Consider the following 21,398-nt stretch of genomic DNA (forward strand, 5'->3'; position numbering starts at 1 on the left):
GAAAAGCTCATTTGAGCTTTCAGCTCAGGTGAGCTAAAAAATTTAGTCACCAAAGCAAATTTTTAGTCGCCAGGAAAATCTTTCGCCAGTCGCCAGCTTTAAAGTTGTGTGCTGTAAAAATGACAAGGTGACAAAGAAAACAACTCATGTCCATTGCTAAAGAATTTAGAATTTCTTGAAAAATTCTTTAGAATTTCTTGAAAATGTTTGAAGTTCAAGAATTTTATGACCGCCAATTTGGCAACTTACAGAGAAATTTTAGGCGCCAATCAAAGTTTTTAGGCACCATCGCAGATAAATTAGTTGCCAATTAGAGCCCTGCCTAGCACCAACCATTCAAAGTATGGCCAAGGTTAAAATTTTACAAAAGAAGGTCAAAATCCAAGGTCAAAGTCAAAATGTCAAACTTGTTGGTACCTAAAGAGAGTTTTTGTCACAAGGAATTCATAAGTGAAATATGAAAATCCTAAAATCAAAAAGTTATGGCCAAGCTTGGAATTTTACAAAATTAGGTCAAACGTTAAGGTCAGGGTCAAAGTCAAAATTATTGGTACTCAAAGGATAGTCTTGTTAAAAGGAAAACACCTCTGAAATACATATGAAAGCCCTAGGAGTAAATGTTCAAAAGTTATGGCCATGGTTAAAGTCTTTCAAAAGTAACTCAAAGGTCAAGGTCAAAGGGTCTAAATTGTTGGTACCCGAGAGAAGATCTTGTCACAAGAAATACACCAGTGAAATATGAAAGCCCTAGCACCAACCGCTCTAAAGTTATGGCCAAGGTTCAAGTTTTTTAACAGAAGGTCAAGTGAAAAGGTAAAGGTAAAAACAAGATGTGTTTGTGAAACACTGATGCCCCTGTAATGCAGCTTATGGCGAAGGTAACAGTTTCTAAAATGCAAGTCAAAATCCAGGCCAAAAGATAAAAACAAGAGGCCCAAGGGCCACATTGCTCACCTGAGCACTGTGGCTAGGAAAAAAGGAAAAATCAGTTTAGTATTCAAAAGCTTAAATGCATAAGTGGTTCCAACCTACCCCTAAAAAGGAAGTGGGGGTCATGATTTGAACAAACTTGAATCTACACTATCTGAGGATGCTTCCGTACAAATATGACAAACCGTGGCTTTGCTGTTCTTGAGATTTTTAAAGATTTTTCCTATATATTCCTATGTAAAACTTTGATCGTTCATTGTGGCCCCACCCTACCCCCGGGGTCATGATTTGAACAAACTTGAATCTATACCACCTGAGAATGCTTCCACATAAATATGACCAATCATAGCTTTGCTGTTCTTGAGAAGAAGATTTTTGAAGATTTTTCCTATATATTCCTATGTAAAACTTTGATCGTCCATTGTGGCCCCACCCTACCTACAGGGGTAATAATTTGAACAAACTTGAATCTACACCACCTGAGGATGCTTCCACACAAATATGACCAATCATAGCTTTGCTGTTCTTGAGAAGAAGATTTTTGAAGATTTTTCCTATGTACACCTATGTTAAACATTGATCGTCCATTTTGGCCCCACCCTACCCCTGGGGGTCATGATTTGAACAAACTTGAATCTACACCACCTGAGGATGCTTCCACATAAATACGACCAATCATAGCTTTGCTGTTCTTGAGAAGAAGATTTTTGAAGATTTTTCCTATATATTCCTATGTAAAACTTTGACCGTCCAATGTGGCCCCACCCTATCTCCAGGGGTCATGATTTGTACAAACTTGAATCTACACCACCTGAGGATGCTTCCAAATAAATATGACCAATCATAGATTTGCTGTTCTTGAGAAGAAGATTTTTAAGATTTTTCCTATATATTCCTATGTAAAACTTTGATTGTCCATTGTGGCCCCACCCTATCCCCAGGGGTCAGGATTTGAACAAACTTGAATCTACACTACCTGACAATAATTCCACATGAGTTTCATCTTTCCTGGCCCACTGGTTCTTGAGAAGAAGATTTTTCAATAATGCCATTAATTTTTTGCTATTTCGTAATTATCTCCCCTTGGAGGAGGGCACGGCCCTTCATTTGAACAAACTTGAAACCCCTTCACCCAAGGATACTTTGTGCCAAGTTTGATTGAAATTGGCCCAGTAGTTCTGGAGAAGAAGATGAAAATGTGAAAAGTTTACGACAACAACGACGCCGCCGCCGCCGCCGCCAACGACAGACAACAGACAAATTTTGATCAGAAAAGCTCACTTGAGCCTTCGGCTCAGGTGAGCTAACAAGAGGCCCATAGGGCCACATCGATCACCTGAGCATGTGGCTAGGAAAAAAAGAAAAATCAGTTTAGTGTTGAAAAGCTTAAATGCATAAGTGGTCCCAACCTACCCCTAAAAGGGAGTGGGGGTATGATTTGAACAAAATCAAATCTACACTTACTAAGGATGCTTACATAATTTTTTGACTGTGACATTTTTCTCTACAAATTGAACTTTCGTTGTGGCCCCAACCTACCCCTGGAGGTCATGATTTGAACAAACTTGAATCTACACTATCTGAGGATGCTGCCATATAAATATGACAAACAGAGGCTTTGCTGTTCTTGAGACGATTTTTGAATATTTTTCCTATATATTCCTATGTAAAACTTTGATCATTCATTGTGGCCCCACCCTACCCCTGGGGGTCATGATTTGAACAAACTTGAATCTACACCACCTGAGGATGCTTCCACATAAATATGACCAATCATAGCTTTGCTATTCTTGAGAAGATTTTTGAAGATTTTTCCTATATACACCTAGGTTAAACTTTGATCATTCATTGTGGCCCCACCCTACCCCTGGGGGTCATGATTTAAACAAACTTGAATCTACACTACCTGAGGATGCTTCCACATAAATATGACCAATCATAGCTTTGCTGTTCTTGAGAAGAAGATTTTTGATGATTTTTCCTCTATATTCCTATGTAAAACTTTGATCATCCATTGTGGCACCACCCTACCCCCAGGGATCATGATTTGAACAAAATTGAACCCACACCACCTGAGGATGCTTCCACGTAAATATTACCAATCATTGCTTTGCTGTTCTTGAGAAAAAGATTTTTGAAGATTTTTCCTATATACACCTATGGTATACTTTGATCGTCCATTGTGGCCCCACCCTACCCCTGGGGGTCATGATTTAAACAAACTTGAATCTACACTAACTGAGCATGCTTCCATATAAATATGACCAATCATTGCTTTGCTGTTCTTGAGAAGAAGATTTTTGAAGATTTTTCCTATATATTCCTATGTAAAACTTTGATCATCCATTGTGGCCCCAACCTACCCCCAGGGGCCATGATTTGAACAAATTTGAACCCACACCACCTGAGGATGCTTCCACATAAATATTACCAATCATTGCTTTGCTCTTCTTGAGAAAAAGATTTTTGAAGATTTTTCCTATATACACCTATGTTATACTTTGATTGTCCATTGTGGCCCCACCCTACCCCTGGGGGTCATGATTTGAACAAACTTGAATCTACACTAAATGAGGATGCTTCCATATAAATATGACCAATCATAGCTTTGCTGTTCTTGAGAAGAAGATTTTTGAAGATTTTTCCTATATGTTCCTATGTAAAACTTTGATCGTCCATTGTGGCCCCATCCTACCCCCGGGGGTCATGATTTGAACAAAATTGAATCTACACTACCTGACAATAATTCCACATGAGTTTCATCTTTTCTGGCCCATTGGTTCTTGAGAAGAAGATTTTTCAATAATGCCATTAATTTTTTGCTATTTCTTAATTATCTCCCCTTGGAGGAGGGTGTGGCCCTTCATTTGAACAAACTTGAATCCCCTTCACCCAAGGATACTTTGTGCCAAGTTTGATTGAAATTGGCCCAGTAGTTCTGGAGAAGAAGATGAAAATGTGAAAAGTTTACGACAACGACAATGCCGACAGACAACAGACAAATTTCGATCAGAAAAGCTCACTTGAGCCTTCGGCTCACGTGAGCTAAAAACTGGTACCCAAAGAAAGGTCTTGTCTCGAAGAATATACCTGTGAAATTTGAAAGCCCTAGCTGCAACTGTTCAAAAGTTATGGCCAAGGTTAAAGTTTTTTAAAAGTAAGTAAAACATCAAGGTCAAGATCAAAGTTGTTGGTATCCAAAGAAAGGTCTTGTCACAAAGATCACTTATGTGAAGTATGAAAGCCCTAGCATCAACCATTCAAAAGTTATAGCCAAGGTTAAAGTTTTTCAAAAGTAGGTCAAACACCTTGGTCAAGGTCAAAAGGTCAAAGTGGTTGGTATCCAAAGGGAGGTCTTGTCACAAGAAATATACATGTGAAGCTTGAAACCCCAAGCACCAACTGTTCAAAAGTTTTGGCCAAGTTTAAAGTTTTTCAAAAGTAGGTCAAACTCCTTGGTCAAGGCCAAAAGGTCAAAGAGGTTGAAATCCAGAGGAAGGTCTTGTCACAAGGAATACACATGTGAAGTTTGAAACCCCAAGCACCAACTGTTCAAAAGTTATGGCAAAAGTTAAAGTTTTTCAAAAGTAGGTCAAACTCCTTGGTCAAGGTCAAAAGGTTAAAGTTGTTGGTATCCAAAGGAAGGCCTTTTCACAAAGAATACACATGTGAAGTTTGAAACCCCAAGCACCAACTGTTCAGAATTTATGGCCAAGGTTAAAGTCTTATAAAATTTTGCAAAAGTGGATCAAACTCCAAGGTCAAGGTCAAAAGGTCAAACATGATGGTACCCAAAGAAAGGTCTTGTCACAAGGAATACACATGTGAAATATGAAAGTCATAGCTCCAACCAATCAAAAGTTATGGGCAAGGTTAAAGTTGACAACAGACAGAAAAACACGACAGACAGGACAAAAACAATATACCCCCAAGATCTTTCAATCCGGAGCATAAAAAATATTTGTACCCAAGAAAAGGTCTTTTCACAAGAAATACACATAAAGTATGAAAGTCCTAGCACCAACCATTCAAAAGTTATGGCCAAGGTTAAAGTTTCTGCAGACAGACAAACAGACAGGACAGAGCAAAAACTTTAAGCCCCTGAATCTTCGACTATGTTGCCATAAATAACTTGACTATGTACAACCTGATGATGCAAGGCTCTAACTGGCGACTAATTTAGTTGCCATGTGCCTAAATTTTTTGATTGGCTCCTAAAATTTCTCTATAAGTTGCCAATTTGGTGACTTGGCAGTCCTCAAATTGCATAACAATAAACATCTTCAAGAATGCTTTTTTTTCTGGAGGTGAAAAAACAAGAGGCCCATGGGCCACATCGCTCACCTGAGTAACTTTGGCCATGCTGTTCTTTACCAGATTCCCCCCCTTTTAATATACCTATTGTGGCCCCGCCCTACCCCCAGGGGTCAAAATTTGAACAATTTAGAATCTACACTACCTCAGGATGCTTCCAAATATGTCTCAGCTTTATTGGTCCAGTGGTTCTTGAAAAGATTTTTCTTATATATTTCAATGTAAAACTTGGATTCCCTATTGTGTCCCGCCCTACCCCCGGGGGTCAAGATTTGAACAATTTATAATCTACACTACCCCAGGATGCTTCCATATAAGTTTCAGCTTTTCTGGCCCAGTGGTTCTTGAGAAGAAGATTTTTTAAGATTTTTCCTATATATTTCAAAGTAAAACTTGGATTCCCTATTGTGGCCCCGCCCTACCCCAGGGGGTCAAGATTTGAACAATTTATAATCTACACTACCCCAGGATGCTTCCATATAAGTTTCAGCTTTTCTGGCCCTGTGGTTCTTGAGAAGAAGATTTTTTAAGATTTTTCCTATATATTTCAATGTAAAACTTGGATTCCCTAGTGTGGCCCCGCCCTACCCCCGGGGGTCATGATTTGAACAATTTATAATCTACACTACCCAAGGATGCTTCCATATAAGTTTCGGCTTTTCTGGCCCAGTGGTTCTTAAGAAGAAGATTTTTAAAGATTTTTCTTATGTATTTCAATGTAAAACTTGGATTCCCTATTGTGGCCCCGCCCTACCCCCGGGGGTCATGATTTGAACAATTTATAATCTACACTACCCCAGGATGCTTCCATATAAGTTTCGGCTTTTCTGGCCCAGTGGTTCTTGAGAAGAAGATTTTTTAAGATTTTTCTTATATATTTCAATGTAAAACTTGGATTCCCTATTGTGGCCCTGCCCTACCCCTGGGGGACATGATTTGAACAATTTATAATCTACACTACCCCAGGATGCTTCCGTATAAGTTTCAGCTTTTCTGGCCCAGTGGTTCTTGAGAAGAAGATTTTTAAAGATTTTTCCTATATATTTCAATGTAAAACTTTGATCCCCTATTGTGGCCCCGCCCTACCCCTGGGGGTCAAGATTTGAACAATTTATAATCTACACTACCCTAGGATGCTTCCGTATAAGTTTCAGCTTTTCTGGCCCTGTGGTTCTTGAGAAGAAGATTTTTGAAGATTTTTCCTATATATTTCAATGTAAAACTTGGATTCCCTATTGTGGCCCCGCCCTACCCCCGGGGGTCATGATTTGAACAATTTATAATCTACACTACCCAAGGATGCTTCCATATAAGTTTCGGCTTTTCTGGCCCAGTGGTTCTTGAGAAGAAGATTTTTAAAGATTTTTCTTATGTATTTCAATGTAAAACTTGGATTCCCTATTGTGGCCCCGCCCTACCCCCGGGGGTCATGATTTGAACAATTTATAATCTACACTACCCCAGGATGCTTCCATATAAGTTTCGGCTTTTCTGGCCCAGTGGTTCTTGAGAAGAAGATTTTTAAAGATTTTTCTTATGTATTTCAATGTAAAACTTGGATTCGATATTGTGGCCCCGCCCTACCCCCGGGGGTCATGATTTTAACAATTTAGAATCTACACTATCCCAGGATGCTTCCACATAAGTTTCAGCTTTTCTGGCCCAGTGGTTCTTGAGAAGAAGATTGATTTTTTAATGACCCCACCCTATTTTTGTCTTTTCTTGATTATCTCCCCTTGTAAGGGGACTTGGCCCTTTATTTTAAGAATTTACACTCCCCTTCACCCAAGGATACTTTGTACCAAGTTTGGTTAAAATTGGCCCAGTGGTTCTTGAGAAGAAGTTGAAAATGTGAAAAGTTTACAGACGGACGGACGGACGGACAGACGGACGGACAGACGGACAATGGGTGATCAGAAAAGCTCACTTGAGCTTTCAGCTCAGGTGAGCTAATAAAAGTGGAGAAAATCATAATTTAGCAATGGACATGCCTTGTGTTTTCTTTGTCACCTTCTTTGTTTTCACAGTCAGTGCATGTGCAAACAGAATTTTGCAGCACACACACAGAGCTCAGTAAACCAGATAAGACAATAGCTGCCCCAGGTAATTCTTGCTTCCAAATATTGAACAATTCAATTGTGAAATGCAGTAAATTTGACGAGTGATGTGGTCCATTGTTTGCCAATAAAATTTTCACTCATCAGGGTTCTCATTAATGCAAGAATCTGCATACTAGATACAGAAAAATTATTTGGAACACAAGGTTCTTAAAAACAATGCGTCCGTGAACTCATGATTGGACTTGCCCTCGTTGGCGAGAAAATTCGGGTGTCCTCAAAAGGGGCATTTTTAGATGTCAAGATTTGTCAAAAATATTTAACCAAAACCTTCCTGTAAATATCATAAAGTTTATCGAAGAAACATCTCTTCTTGTAGTATCTATGTCTATTTTTTTTAAATAGGGAGATTAAAAGATATTTCATGATTATCATAGTCCATAGTCTTGACAGTGTCGCATGCCAAACTCCAATAGCCTTAAGGAGGCTCATTACACCCACAGTTTATTTTAGATTTCATTACAGCACCACGTATTATGAAGATTTCAAATATCCAAATGGAGGTTATGATACCATAAATATTTTTGAAAATTTTTTAAATCTTTTTTTCTGATTTTTGTTAAATGTTTTATTTCAAGTTTCTGATCAAATTGCAGAAATCTCAGTGTCAAGTATGGATATCATCTTCAGATATGTAAGCAATATAATAACACTTCATATTATTCAACAGTATTTTTATTAGAAAAAATAATTTTCTCCCAAAAGAGAATTAATGTTATTTTCTTCTTAATCTTTGCATAAATAATTTGGAAAATCAGTTATAAATAGACAAGGAATGTATATTAATGAATAACAGGTGACAAATTGAATGAAAAATGTTTTAAGGAAATATAAATTCCAATTTAAAAAATAATTGGAATAAAAAGTCCACTTGCAAGAGTTATCTTTCCTAAATCCCGACTCAAAACACTCAGGAACGGTTGAACATATCAGATTCAGAATAAGCTAAAATTTCTAGAATAAATATACATTTTTCAAAGAAATAAAGACAAGCACACAAACCAACAAGAGTACAGTACTCTAAAAGCACAAGTCAATTATAATTTATTTCAACGAGATTGTAGATTTCAACTCAAATTTCCTCTATACATACACACTGTCAGTGGTAGAACTTGCTGCTTTTACATTGTACACTACTTTGGTAGCAAAGATTTGACTGTCATTCTCTTTGGTCTCTACTTAAAGTTAACCTTTCTTCATTTGTGATTCATAATGAATCCGTAACCTTGTTCTCAGTGTTTACAACATCGCATGTAGTCTATTTTTAGAGCGTTTTAAAGATTTAGATCATAGCAAAGTGAACCTGTACAATACGTCCCCAGGAGAAAATGGACGAAAGGAGGTTTATTTTTCTGTGTAGTACGTCATCAGAAAGTGGTGTAATGAGCCTCCTTAAACACACAGTAGCTTTTTAAAAATACACTTTTGAAGCTTGTGTTTTATCTCGAGACCATAATCATGATAATTACAGCTTGAATACACAATGTGGCTTGTTTGTCTCATGAATTTCACCAAGTGCAGCTGATAGACAGGATTAGTTACGCCTCATTGCACATGACACCTGTGATTGTTTAGATGAATTTCACATTTACGAAAGTTATTTCCCTTTGCGGGGTCAATCTGGGGTCAACCGGCGTAGGACACTGTTTTCCCTCTATAACATTACCAAATTTTGGGGTAGCCCGCGTGGCAGTGGTTAGAGCGTCTGCTCTAGAGTCACGAAGTAAGGAGTTGATCCTTACGTCGCGGGTTTGAATCCCACTGTGGGACGTGGAGACCGGTCCTTGGGATGAGACCGTATAAACCCAGGTCCCATGTCGCAGTAGGTGTTGGCACGAAAAAGATCCCTCACTGCTCAATGGCCGTAAGTGCCAAGCATAGGACAAAATTTGCAGCTCTCCACCGGCAAGTGGTGGCATCTCCATATGAGTGAAAAATTCTCGAGAGGAACATTAAACAACATACAAACAAACAAACAAACTTTTGGGGCAATAACTCGCAAATTAAATCCATTTAAATATGTTCATTATGTTTTTCATATTTCCCCACACTAAGGCAATTCAGGAACGGGTCAAAATTGTCCGATTCCCTTTGAAGGTTGAAAATATTTACAGGTAAGCTACTAAGGATATAGTGACAAAAATGAGTGTTACGCCAACAACGGGAGATAACTCTTAAGAATGTGAAATTCGTCTATACGATCAACTTGAGAGTACTTGATATTTAGCTTTTCAAACACAAAGTTAATTTTGATGGCAATTAATTACGTGTGTATCTTAGAATATGGCTTAGATGCATTACCAATTTATATATTTGAATATTTTAATATTGCATAAAATTAACTGTTAAAATAAAGATCGATCTTTATTGTTGTTTGAATGGAAGGATACTGCAATAATTGAATTGGGACTCAAACATAATCTTTTGGGGACGCAGCAAATTTATCTGGGACTATACCTTCTCAGAAACCTTGAGTCTTGGGACTCAGCAAAATCCTTGTGTGAACCCTGACTCATTACAGATACAGCAAAAAAAATTATATATAAAATATTGATTTGATATTTTTTGTGATAATTATTAATTTTATATTTGAATTTCAATTTCCAAAATCTCAAAATTAATTTAGTATTCAAAACTTCTCAAAATACATTTGATAGTCATACTTGAAGAAAAAAGATCTATATTTGCTTTATATATTTTAGCAAATTTGTAATACGGATGGAACAAATTACTGATTTAGTGAAGTAAATTCACAGGTCCCCAAGACTTTGCTATAACTGAGTTATTTGTATTTATACATAATATTAATTTATAGATATAAATGTAAATATCAGGAATCACTGTCTAGTTCTTTGGGCATATACCAGGGAAATTCACCACAGTTAAAAATGTGGGATAATTTGCATAACCGACAAAGCCCATTATGCATAAATTCACCTACGCATAAAAGACAGTTTGAAATGTGGGATAATTTGCATAACTGGCTAAGATTATAAATAAAATATCCCATGTTTCCAACTGTCGTTAATATCCCTGGCATATCCAACAAAGAAGACAGTGATTCCTTAATTGTTCTTTTACTCTCACAAGTACCACAGACCTAAAGCTTTAGGTCTAGGTTGTTGTACTCAAAATTGTAACAAGATCTTACTGCATCAAACTTCCATGAAAAAAGAGCACACTCAAAGAAAGTTACTCTACAAAGTCATGATAAAACCGACAGATTTCAATACAACTTGATAAGTTTCAACTCCTGCAAAAATCTTATAGAAAGAAATCTCATAGCCGGCAAAATTTCTCAACAGTTAATTTTTCTCTTATTGTAAACACTGCTAATATCTTATAAATTGCCTTATGCTGAGTGTTCAGCTCAGATAAGGTAATAAAATATACAACACACCTTGATTCAAGTAGGTCAAGGTCTCCTCATTCAATTTCACAGCAGGGGAGGTGGCTGCTCCAAGGATATACTGATATCTATAAAAGTCAAAAAATTTAGTCTAAATTTTTCATCTGCTTTATTTTCCTTACACTTATTTCTTTCACCTTTTTTTGCTCTGCATTAAAAACTTTACATACTTACAATTATGTTGTACAAAATTACATACCCTGAAGTCAATTCTCCTGGTGATTTATTGTACTTTAAAACCAGCATACTCTTTGATATCTTACCCATTGTCCAAATTCTCCGATTTGAATACAGGCAATGCCAGCAGGGCTTCACTGAAGGACAAATCAACATGAATAACAACTTCAAAAATATTTCAACATTTACAGGCACTTTTGCATTGCATTTTATCCTTAATATAATACACAAATATATCTATCAATTTGTAATTCTAAATAAGACTAGACAAATAGCACTGCCTGATGCATGGGAAAACCATATTAGCTATTTGATAGGCAATACACATGAACTTCATTATCTCAACTCCAATATCTCAAATACCAGGGATTTGATGCAGTGAGTTGGCAGTCCAAGCCATCTTTTCCTTCACAATTTTAACCCTGTCAACTCGAATTCTTGCATATTTCAAAGTTTGATATAATGAGGTTTGACTGTAGTTGCCTGTGGACAAGTGATTTTTTTATTTGGTTAAACAAAAACAAATAAAACTAGAAAGTCTGCCATTGCAAGCAATAGTGTATGCCACCTCGAAATGAACCATCATAAGCTTTAAGATTCTTCAATCCTTCAAGAAGTGAGTATATGTAGAAACAGAAGAGAAACGTGTTACATTTGCAAGCTTTGGTCGAACCAAAGTTATTGAATGCGAAAGTAGAGCGTGCAGAGTCATGCAAGGTTCACGTCAAAACTTGGTAGAAGCAAAGTAATTCTTGAATTTTCCTCTTTAAATTGGGTATTTCTGCATTGGACATGGGCTGACTTTTTTTTATGAGATGATAAACTATGCGTAAACTTTCTTAGCTTAGCAGAATCATGAACATTTCAAGCGTGCTGAAGGTTTTGTCTACAGAAGTGAAGAGGCCTTTGCCCACCTGAGGGAGCTGATTCCAGGATTTTCAATTAACAAAAGGCCCAAGGGCCTTAACGATCACCTGAGTATTATACAACACTGTAAAGGATCCATAGAAGTATAAAACAAAATTAACTGATAGACGAAGCAATGTTGCCCAAGAATTTCAAAAATCTGGTTAAAATACCCTTGCTTATTGTAAAGTGCTTGACCCGAGTGATCTCCTTGGATCATACTTGGTTTTCCAAAGTCTTATAAGGATGATAATGAATGCAAAATATACAAATACAATGGACACTTGCCTATTGTGTAAGGTATTCAATATATATACAGATATATTTTTGTCACTTGCCTAGTGCTACTGTAATTCAGTACACACAGACTTGGGTATACAACGTAGCTATTTGCCACTTGTCACTTACTACAATAATTATAAGCCACCTGGTTCTCTGTGATTCTTTGTTCACTTTGAAAAAGTATAAAACAACTATATCTAGTCTCATGTCAACCATGACTCTTTTACCAGTGACAGTATCTTAGATCACCTCAGTGTAAACATACTGGGTACAATTACGACTTTTGCTAATTATAAAAATAATCTTTATGTCAATCTTTTTTATTGCTTTACAGGCAAGAATATGACTTTGAGCATGCTTTGCTCATTTAAACCAAACATTCATTTTTATTTTGTTTCTATATATATATAACATTCTTTCCTGTATTCTCATTCAATCAAATAACCTGTTAATTAAGGTATATACAAGGATTTCTTGATTAACAACACTTAGCAAAGGGGAGTAACTCTCACTTGCTTCACCTATCACAATTATGTACTCTGTTTGCCTCCTAGATACCTAGAAGCAAAGAAAAGGCACATTTACTTGTAATTATATTTTAAATTAATACATTTACATTGGATATTATTGCATTTAGTTTGTTTGCTTAGTACTCAGGGGGCAGAGAAGGAGATTTTCAAAACATTAATGCATTTCTGCTAATTTATCAACAAAGTCCCACCCAAGCACAAGAACCCCTGACCGAGGAGCCATGAAATTCCTAATTTTGGAAGAGTCACCCTTTCTCATCATAACTATGTATTTAGTTTGTTTAATTAATACCAAGGGGCAGAGGGGAAGATGTTCAAAGCATAATTTATTTTCAGTATATAATAAATATCCCCCCCCCCCCCCCCCCCCCCCCCGAAATGGAACCCCTAAGCCAGAGGCCATCAAATTAATAATTCTGGAAAAGGCACTCTACCTCATCATAACTATGTACTTAGTTCATCAGCTTAATACCCAGGAGCAGAGGAGAATATTTTCAAAGCATTAATTTTTTTTCCAATATATAATAAATAAGCCCCCCCCCCCATGAAACCCCTGACCCAGGGGCCATACAATTCAAAATTTTGAAAGAGGTACTATTCCTCATCATAACTATGAACTTAGTTCATCGGGTTAATACAGTTCATCGGGTTAATACCCAGGAGCAGAGGAAAAGATTTTCAACGAGTTGATGCATTTTCACTATCCATGTCTTAACACCAGAACCCCTGACTCAGGGGCCATGAAATTCACAATTCTGGAAGAGGCACTTTCTTGTCATAACTATGTACTTTGTTCATCAGCTCATTATCCAGGAGCAGAGGAGGAGATTTTCAAAGAATTAATGCATTTTCACTATATAATCATTAGAGCCCCACCCTAACACCAGAACCCCTCACCCTGGGGCCATGGAATTCACAAATTTGGAAGAGGCACTCTTCCTCATCATATCTATGTGCTTAGTACACCAGCTAGATTTTTAAATAATTAATGCATTTTCACTATATAATCATTAGATCCCCGCCCTAGTGCCAGAACCCCTGACCCTGGGGTCATGAATTTCACAATTTTGGTACAGAGCTCAATGCTTATTACAATCATACCAACAGTTTGACTGCTTGATGTCCAGGAGCAAAGAAAAAGATTTTTAAAGATTGCATTAATTTTGATGGTTTTAGCCTCAACCCTTGGCTTGCAGTTACTTGAGAATGGACTAAAGATGCACACTACCAGGCTTGCTTCCTCTAAGGATGCTCTACAGCATCTGCTTCTCTTTGTACACGAGTGCTGCAACAGTCCTATTTATAGTCCTATGTATTTAAGTATCTAATACTATAGATGTATGACTTAATGCAATATACGACATTATTTTCTGATATAATAAATTCTGAAAAGCTTTATCTGACTGGATAGAAATATAAGTGCAAACATATTTTCTATAGAATATAGAATCTGTGGTAATTGTCAAATCCTTTTCGTAGTGAGAATCTGAGCCTATTAAAGTTCTTATTCTAATTAAATTGAAATTAAATTATCAGAGGAGAGTATTTTGTGAGTGTGAAGGACTTGTTTCCAATATTTATATGTGCATATATTCAAAAAATTGAATGTCTCACCAATTTTCGTTTACTATATAGGGGGAAAATAACTCGCGGTGTTAATATTCGCTATATTCATGGTGTTAATAAATCCGTGAATTCATTTTGGGGCTCTTTACCACCTCCCCTAATTTTATGTATACAACGCAACACATGCGTTTTAATTTCGAAAAGCATACAATAGAGTGTACTGCATAAGAAACTGTGCCTATGTTTTTTCCTTGTTGTATTGTTGAACAGTTCAAGTATTTACATGAGTAAATGATTGTTGCTTGTCTCCAATATAACATTCATGAAATATATGGAGATAATGAACAGTATTCAAGCTCAAAAGTCCATTAAACATTATAAAATAGGAGCAGAGCAAACACAGACCTCCAAAACATCAGAGGTGGGATCAGGTGCCATGGAGGAGTGAGCAATTACAATTAGTATGAAAAACATCAGTCAGCATTTGACTCAATGATAAATCGTATTTCCTGACAAGGTCATTGTATCGACCATAAAACTTATGAAATGATGACTTTAAATGAGATTGCGGATATTCTTGTTTCATCAACTTGTTTGTCAATAATTTTCCTCGTTTTAGAAATTGTACATACGTAGAGCATGCTCTTGTGTATCGAATCAACTGAGAGATATAAACCCCGTATGCAGGTGATGAAGGTATATTGCTGCATAAGTAAGGGAAGTTGACGATTGAAAAGTTAAAGTCATCACCTTTATCATAAAGCTTGGTTGTTAGATTACCATTGACGTCTTTTTCAAGTAAAATATCCAAATATGAAACAAACGTGTCAGACTCTGTGGTATCTTTTATCTCAAGCTCACCGGGATATATTGTATGTGTTTATAAAAAATCATTTAAAATCGTTATGCACAGTCAGAATTAAGAATAGTAAACAAATTGTGTTCGGACCCCTTCCTCTACTTTTTTTATTTGATTAAATAAACTTTTTGATTGCAGATTTTCTCCTCCTGCTCCTCAATCAAAATTACCAACCTTGCCACATTATTCTTATAATTGAAGCAAAACCAGCTAAACTACTAGTCTTTAGTGCAGGGCCTCTTCTAACGAAAAAATGTCCCAGTTCATGTTTGTTGTAGTATTAAAATAGGTAATATATAATACATAGTGACAAATAAAGAATGTCCTGGACTATTCATATTTCAAAAACTTTACTTTTTTGTTTGTCATCCCCAAGAAATATTTATTTACCTCACTTGCACAGGGATTCCCTTCTATTTATAGATAAAACTATTAACCCTCGTAGTGCTGAACCCGGAATATTCCGGTAAACAAAGACATGAGCTGTGAGCTGAACCTGGAATATTCCAGGTGACAACAATGATATTTTTAAATCGCTATTTTAGTCGGTGAATGGAAATTTTGTCTAATAAAAAATTCCATTGCTTAGATGAAACGTGATTGGCTGTGTAAATTTAGACAGATGAAAAGGTCATGTTTATTCCGAGTGATTCAAAATGGCAGTCTATTCAAGAAAAATTTTTCAATGTGCTAGCAAACTTGTTTATAGTCCTAACCCGCAGTAGAAACTTGATAATTATTTACTACAAGATGTTTTCGACACTTTCTACAAAGAAGATTATGCTAAACATTGATGCTGGATGATCAACCCATGTCAAGGTTGGTTTCACAGGTGTAGATTTTGATACATGTCAGAGTTAAAATGATCCTAAGTATGGTTTTCCAATAAACTTAACAGGAATAAAGACAATCATATATTGACTAATGAAAATAATAGTTTAAAGAGGTCAGATTAAGAAAGAAATATGGCAAATGTTGAGATTCCACATCAAGGTAAAACGACAATGGCGGGCATGAACATTTGATGAAGGTATTTATTACAATATGTAACCACATAAACTTTTAAAAGTTGTACCAAAACAATGCCCCTGTATTAAAAATTATCTTTATTACCATCAGTAAGACTTTTAATGAATAAAAGTTTAGTGCCATGAAGAAAAAGTTGTGTTTTTTACAATATATTCTCTTTACCTGTGAATTACCTATTTGTGTATGCAATGAAAAACGACTATTAAAATACTGAAGTCCTATCTCTGCTGAACATTTTGATGTATAATATGTCTACGTTTTTTCAATAAATCCTGAATTAAATTGTTTAAACTAATACACCCCAATGCAGGCAAAAATATTCAGCTCAAACACTAACACTGTGTATTTTATATAGCGCTACTAGGGTTAATCATTTGAATCTATTTTTTAACTTAATGATCTAATTTGTTAAAGCTGTCCAATCCATGCTATGTCTGATCACCCTAGATGTGACTGAGAAACCATCTTTTAGTAAATGAGTGTTCAAAATACATATATTGGAAAGGCACGACCGACATCGCAGTGCCTTTTTTAATTTGATCACCATGGTATTTTAACTCAAAATGCACTGAGATATAAAAGAATTTAGGACACATTTTACATTGGGTCAGACACTTTTCTATCATATAAAGTGATACATGTACGTAGGTGCACATCTATAGAGGGGGTGGGTCCGGAGTTATTCAATTTATATAACAAAATATCCGATACATGTCCTCGGAAACCCCCCTCCACTCACACAAAAAAATTCTTACACTTGAAAAAGGACATCGTAAAATGTGTAAACTGATCACATAGAATAAGAAGTCTAAAGTTCTAAGAGGAATTCTAAGACATCATGAAAGGCTAATAAACAAGAGGCCCAGGGGCCACATCGCTCACCTTAGCACTGTAGCTAGGCAAAAAGCAAAGATCAGTTTAGTATTGCAATGCTTAAATGCATAAGTGGTCCCTACCTACCCCTAAAAGAGAGGGGGGTATGATTTGAACAAAACTGAATCTACACTAACTTTTATTGACTAACTGTGACTTTTTTCCTACAAGTTTAAACTTTCATTGTGGCCCCTACCTACCCCTGAGGGTCATGATTTGATCAAACTTGAATCTACACTATCTGAAGATGCTTCCACATAAATATGACCAATCATGGCTTTGCTGTTTTTGAGAAGAAGATTTTTTAAGATTTCTCCTATACATTCCTATGTAAAACTTTGACCATGCATTGTGGCCCCACCCTACCCTGGGGGTTATGATTTGATCAAATTTGAACTTACACCACCTGAGGATGCTTCCACATAAATATGACCAATCATAGCTTTGTTGTTCTTGAGAAGAATTCTTGAAATTTTTCTTATATACTCCTATGTAAAACTTTGATCGTCCATTGTGGTCCTACCCTACCCCTGGGGGTCGTGATTTGAACAAACTTGAATCAACACTACCTGAGGATGCTTCCATATAAATATGACCAATCAAGACTTTGCTCTTCTTGAGAAGAAGATTTTTAAAGATTTTACCTATGTATTCCTATGTAAAACTTACTCGACCTACCCATGGGGTCATTATTTGAACAAACTTGAATCTACACTACCTGAGGATGCTTCCATGTAAATATGACCAATCAAGGTTTTGCTGTTCTTGAGAAGAAGATTTTTACAGATGCTCCCAATGTATTCCTATGTAAAACATTGATTGCCCACTGTGGCCCCACCCTACCCCCTGGGGTCATGATTTGAACAACTTAAATCTCCACTACCTGAGGATGCTTCCATATAAATATGACCAATCAAGGCTTTGCTGTTCTTGAGAAGAAGGTTTTTAAAGATTTTCCCTATGTCTTCCTATGTAAAACTTTGATCGCCCACTGTGGCCCCATCCTACCCATGGGGGTCATGATTTGAACAAACTTGAATCCACACTACCTACTATGCTTCCACATAAGTTTCATATTTTCTTACACAGTGGTTCTTGAGATGAAGATTTTTAAAGATGCCATAAATTTTTCAGGAATTCACAGTTATCTCACCTTGGAAGAAGGTGTGGCCCTTCTTTTGAACAAATTTGAATTCCCTTCACCCAAGGATACCCTGTGCCAAGTTTGGTTCAAATTGGCCCAGTAGTTCTGGAGAAGAAGATGAAAATGTGAAACGATGACAACAACAACGATGCCAATGACGACAACGACAGACAACGGACAAATTTTGATCAGAAAAGCTCACTTGAGCCTTTGGCTCAGGTGAGCTTAAAAGGAAAAGAAGCTAAGACAAGAGAGATGGGGGGGTGGGGAGCTTGGTGTTTTAGTGCTTAGTGTATTAGTGTTAGCTAACTAATAATTATTGATAATTAGATTGAGAACACAAGTAACCAATCTTGATGGCATAAATACCATATATTTCTTCATTTAAAATATCAGTTGTGAACAAATCAAACTATTTCCACTTCATTTATATCTAAAACACACATAAGTTTTATCTGAAAGAAAATTGCATGGAAAATTGATGTCTTCTGCAACTTTATATGAAAATACGGGAAAAGCATTTTGAAGGTCATGTGAGAAAAATTATTTGTATAATCTTTCTGGATGGAATTTCAATAGTTCAGAAAGCATGAGTTTTAATTTTTTACATCACTTTCATTTTTAAGAAAAACACAGGGCAAGATTTGTATTGAAACTGTACCTTGTTCTTTCATTGAAAAATAAGAGAGATATTTATTCTGTTCCCCAAACGAAGTTGGGGAACATATTGTTTTTACTCTGTTTCTTATTATTATTAAGGTCTTCTGACTTCAGTGGAAGACCTTACTGTTATTCTTAGGTTTCTTTTCCATATTTTTATTATTGTTTTTTTCTACCAATTTTGTGCACGCGAGTTCTCGGAAACTGCTCGCCCGATTTTCATGAAACTTTCTGGTCTGATAGAGAATTAAAAAATCTAGATACAGGTTACGTTCGGTATCTCGAACACGGATATGTCGAATACTGCGGATATGTCGAAGTAAGTCCTCGGTCCCGGCCGTATTTACTATATAAATGATTGAAGAAACTTCGGATATCTCAAACACTGTAATCTCGAATACTCCGGTTATCTCGAAGTACTTGTCAGGTCCCAAGTGTTAATTTTACCTGGGTTATGTCGAAGTCAGGTCTATTTTCCGCTCTGTTAATCACAAGTGTTCGCCAGGTAGGCAGTCTTAACGGAATTAATTAATTGCCTCGAGGTAAGTACTATTTCACACCTACCCAAACCAGGTAACCGATCACTGATCGATAATTTCAGGTGTATAAACCAGTTTATTTAGCAATTTATTTATTCATTAACATGGGCCGCTTCCCGATGACACGATAATTAATTTACAGCTTTGATATCATCCAAATCGGTGAGTGCAGACCTTGTATAAACAAAGTCACAGCTCTAGCGACCTAACTGCATTTAATAATGCACGCTGTAGAATTACATTTTTCTTTAAAAATAAAAACAGCAAACTTCAAAGTAAAAAGTATTTGATTAATTGATCAATTATTTTCCTAGTTCTATGTATAAAAATGCGACGACTGAATTTTATCGTCAGTAAACACCATGTCTCAAGAAAACTCAGATAAGCAATCCAATGAAGGACCCGGTCTAAATCCCGGGGGGATAGTTGGTTTTTTTGGGGTGTAAAAAGAAAATTAAAGGTCCATACAATTGAAACCAAGTTTCAAGTCATCTCTGAAGTAAAGAAGAGTATCCTGAGTAAAGCCGCCATAGCCAAGAAATACGACATTCCCGCCAACACTTTGTCAACGTGGCTGAAAAACACAGATAAAATCAACTACATTTTATTTTAATTTATCGTGTTTGTGTTTGATTTTTAAAATGTTCACTTTTTTTTAAATGTTCTGTATGAAATAAATAAATTTTTTAAAAAAATTCTGGCATTTACTCGTCTTCAATATAGGCTATCGTTTCCGGTTTCAAATTTACACAGCGTAAGCAACATCCTACTATGAGTAAACACCATGTAGTTGATCGATATCGCAGAAAAAAAGACTTAAAGTAAGAATGCAATTCAGTTTGAAGTGAATAGTTTATAGAAAAACTTAATTTAGGAAACATTTTAAGTCTTTTCTTCTCTCTTTGCAAATAGTTTTTGTTTTGAAAGAATAAAGTGCAATATTCAATACATGTGTAAAGCATGTGGTATACTGAATCGTTCAAAAGAACATCGAAGTCAAACTTCGGATATCTCGAACACCTGGATATCTCGAAGTTTTTTATAAGTCCCGATGACTTCGACATATCGAGAGTCGACTGTATATATATTTTTTATTTTGATGACCTCACTTCCGGTCCAGAGATTTTCAAGATTTCATGATTTTCGAGGGTTAGTTTGTCCAGGCATTTTCAAGAAAAGCACTTAACACAGGAACGTGAGAGTTTCAGTGATGATAGAGCAACATATGTAGATTTGTACTTGGAAGTTCATTTGAAATACCAAACATCAACGTCCGCTACAGCCAAAATTTTTATCTTCTTTTTCCCAAACTTTGAAATAAATGACAATAAAAGATCTTCCCTCAATGAGGGAAGATATTTTATCTGTTGAGTATTGAGTTTAAATTTATTGAATGTAAAGATATTACCTAAAACATACTAATTAGCTAGAAGGGACTTTCAACTCCGTCTATCCTTTAATAATAAATAGGAAGCGACTCCATCTTGTATAAAATTTTAACATCCGGTAATGTTAAAACATTCGGGGTTGACAGAAACGCCCTAGATGGTGCGATTGCAGAATCAGGATTTTTAAACATCTTCATTGGCCAGTTTCGCACTCCGGGGTTTTTGAAAAAAAATGTGTTGATCAACATCCGAATAAATGGTAATTAAATAGAGTGCCGAATATATCATGGGCGAAAATTTGATTTATAAAAAGTGGTTCTTACAAATAGTTCTATATATGTAGATAACCTTAAATAGCTAAAATTTGTTTTATCTATAACAGATGTTAATTTAGTTCTTAGCTGACATTAACTTACGTGTTTAAATAATAAAAGCCATGTAATTGTAACCAAATATTCCGAACTTATCTTTTCAAGAATCACTGGGTCAATATCAACCAAACGTTGCTGGTCAAATGAATGACCATATTCTCTTCCAACAGAAGATAATTAAGAAATACAAGCAGTAAAAATTTGAATGGGTCATTTGAAAAAATTATTCTCTAGAAACCTGTGGGCCGAAAACATACTTATAATATCTCCCTGAAATAGTAAAGATTTAATTTTTTTTCAAATC

At 36.0% G+C, this 21,398-nt stretch overlaps 1 protein-coding gene across 1 annotated transcript in view; it reads right to left on the reverse strand.

Moving 5' to 3' along the window:
- Nucleotides 1-21,398, reverse strand: part of LOC133185623 (transcription factor CP2-like) — a 486,219-nt gene that overhangs the window by 442,385 nt on the left and 22,436 nt on the right. Inside the window, exons 3-4 of the mRNA XM_061320938.1 lie at nt 11,034-11,084; nt 10,762-10,838 (exon numbers count right to left, since the gene is read on the reverse strand). Of these exons, the coding sequence (XP_061176922.1) occupies nt 10,762-10,838; nt 11,034-11,084 (128 nt within the window). The remainder of the gene's footprint in view (nt 1-10,761; nt 10,839-11,033; nt 11,085-21,398) is intronic.

The sequence above is a fragment of the Saccostrea echinata genome, unplaced genomic scaffold (genome assembly GCF_033153115.1).
Source record: "Saccostrea echinata isolate AGI-Se365-2 ecotype Australia unplaced genomic scaffold, CSIRO_AGI_Sech_v1 ptg000001l, whole genome shotgun sequence".
Classification (NCBI taxonomy): domain Eukaryota; kingdom Metazoa; phylum Mollusca; class Bivalvia; order Ostreida; family Ostreidae; genus Saccostrea; species Saccostrea echinata.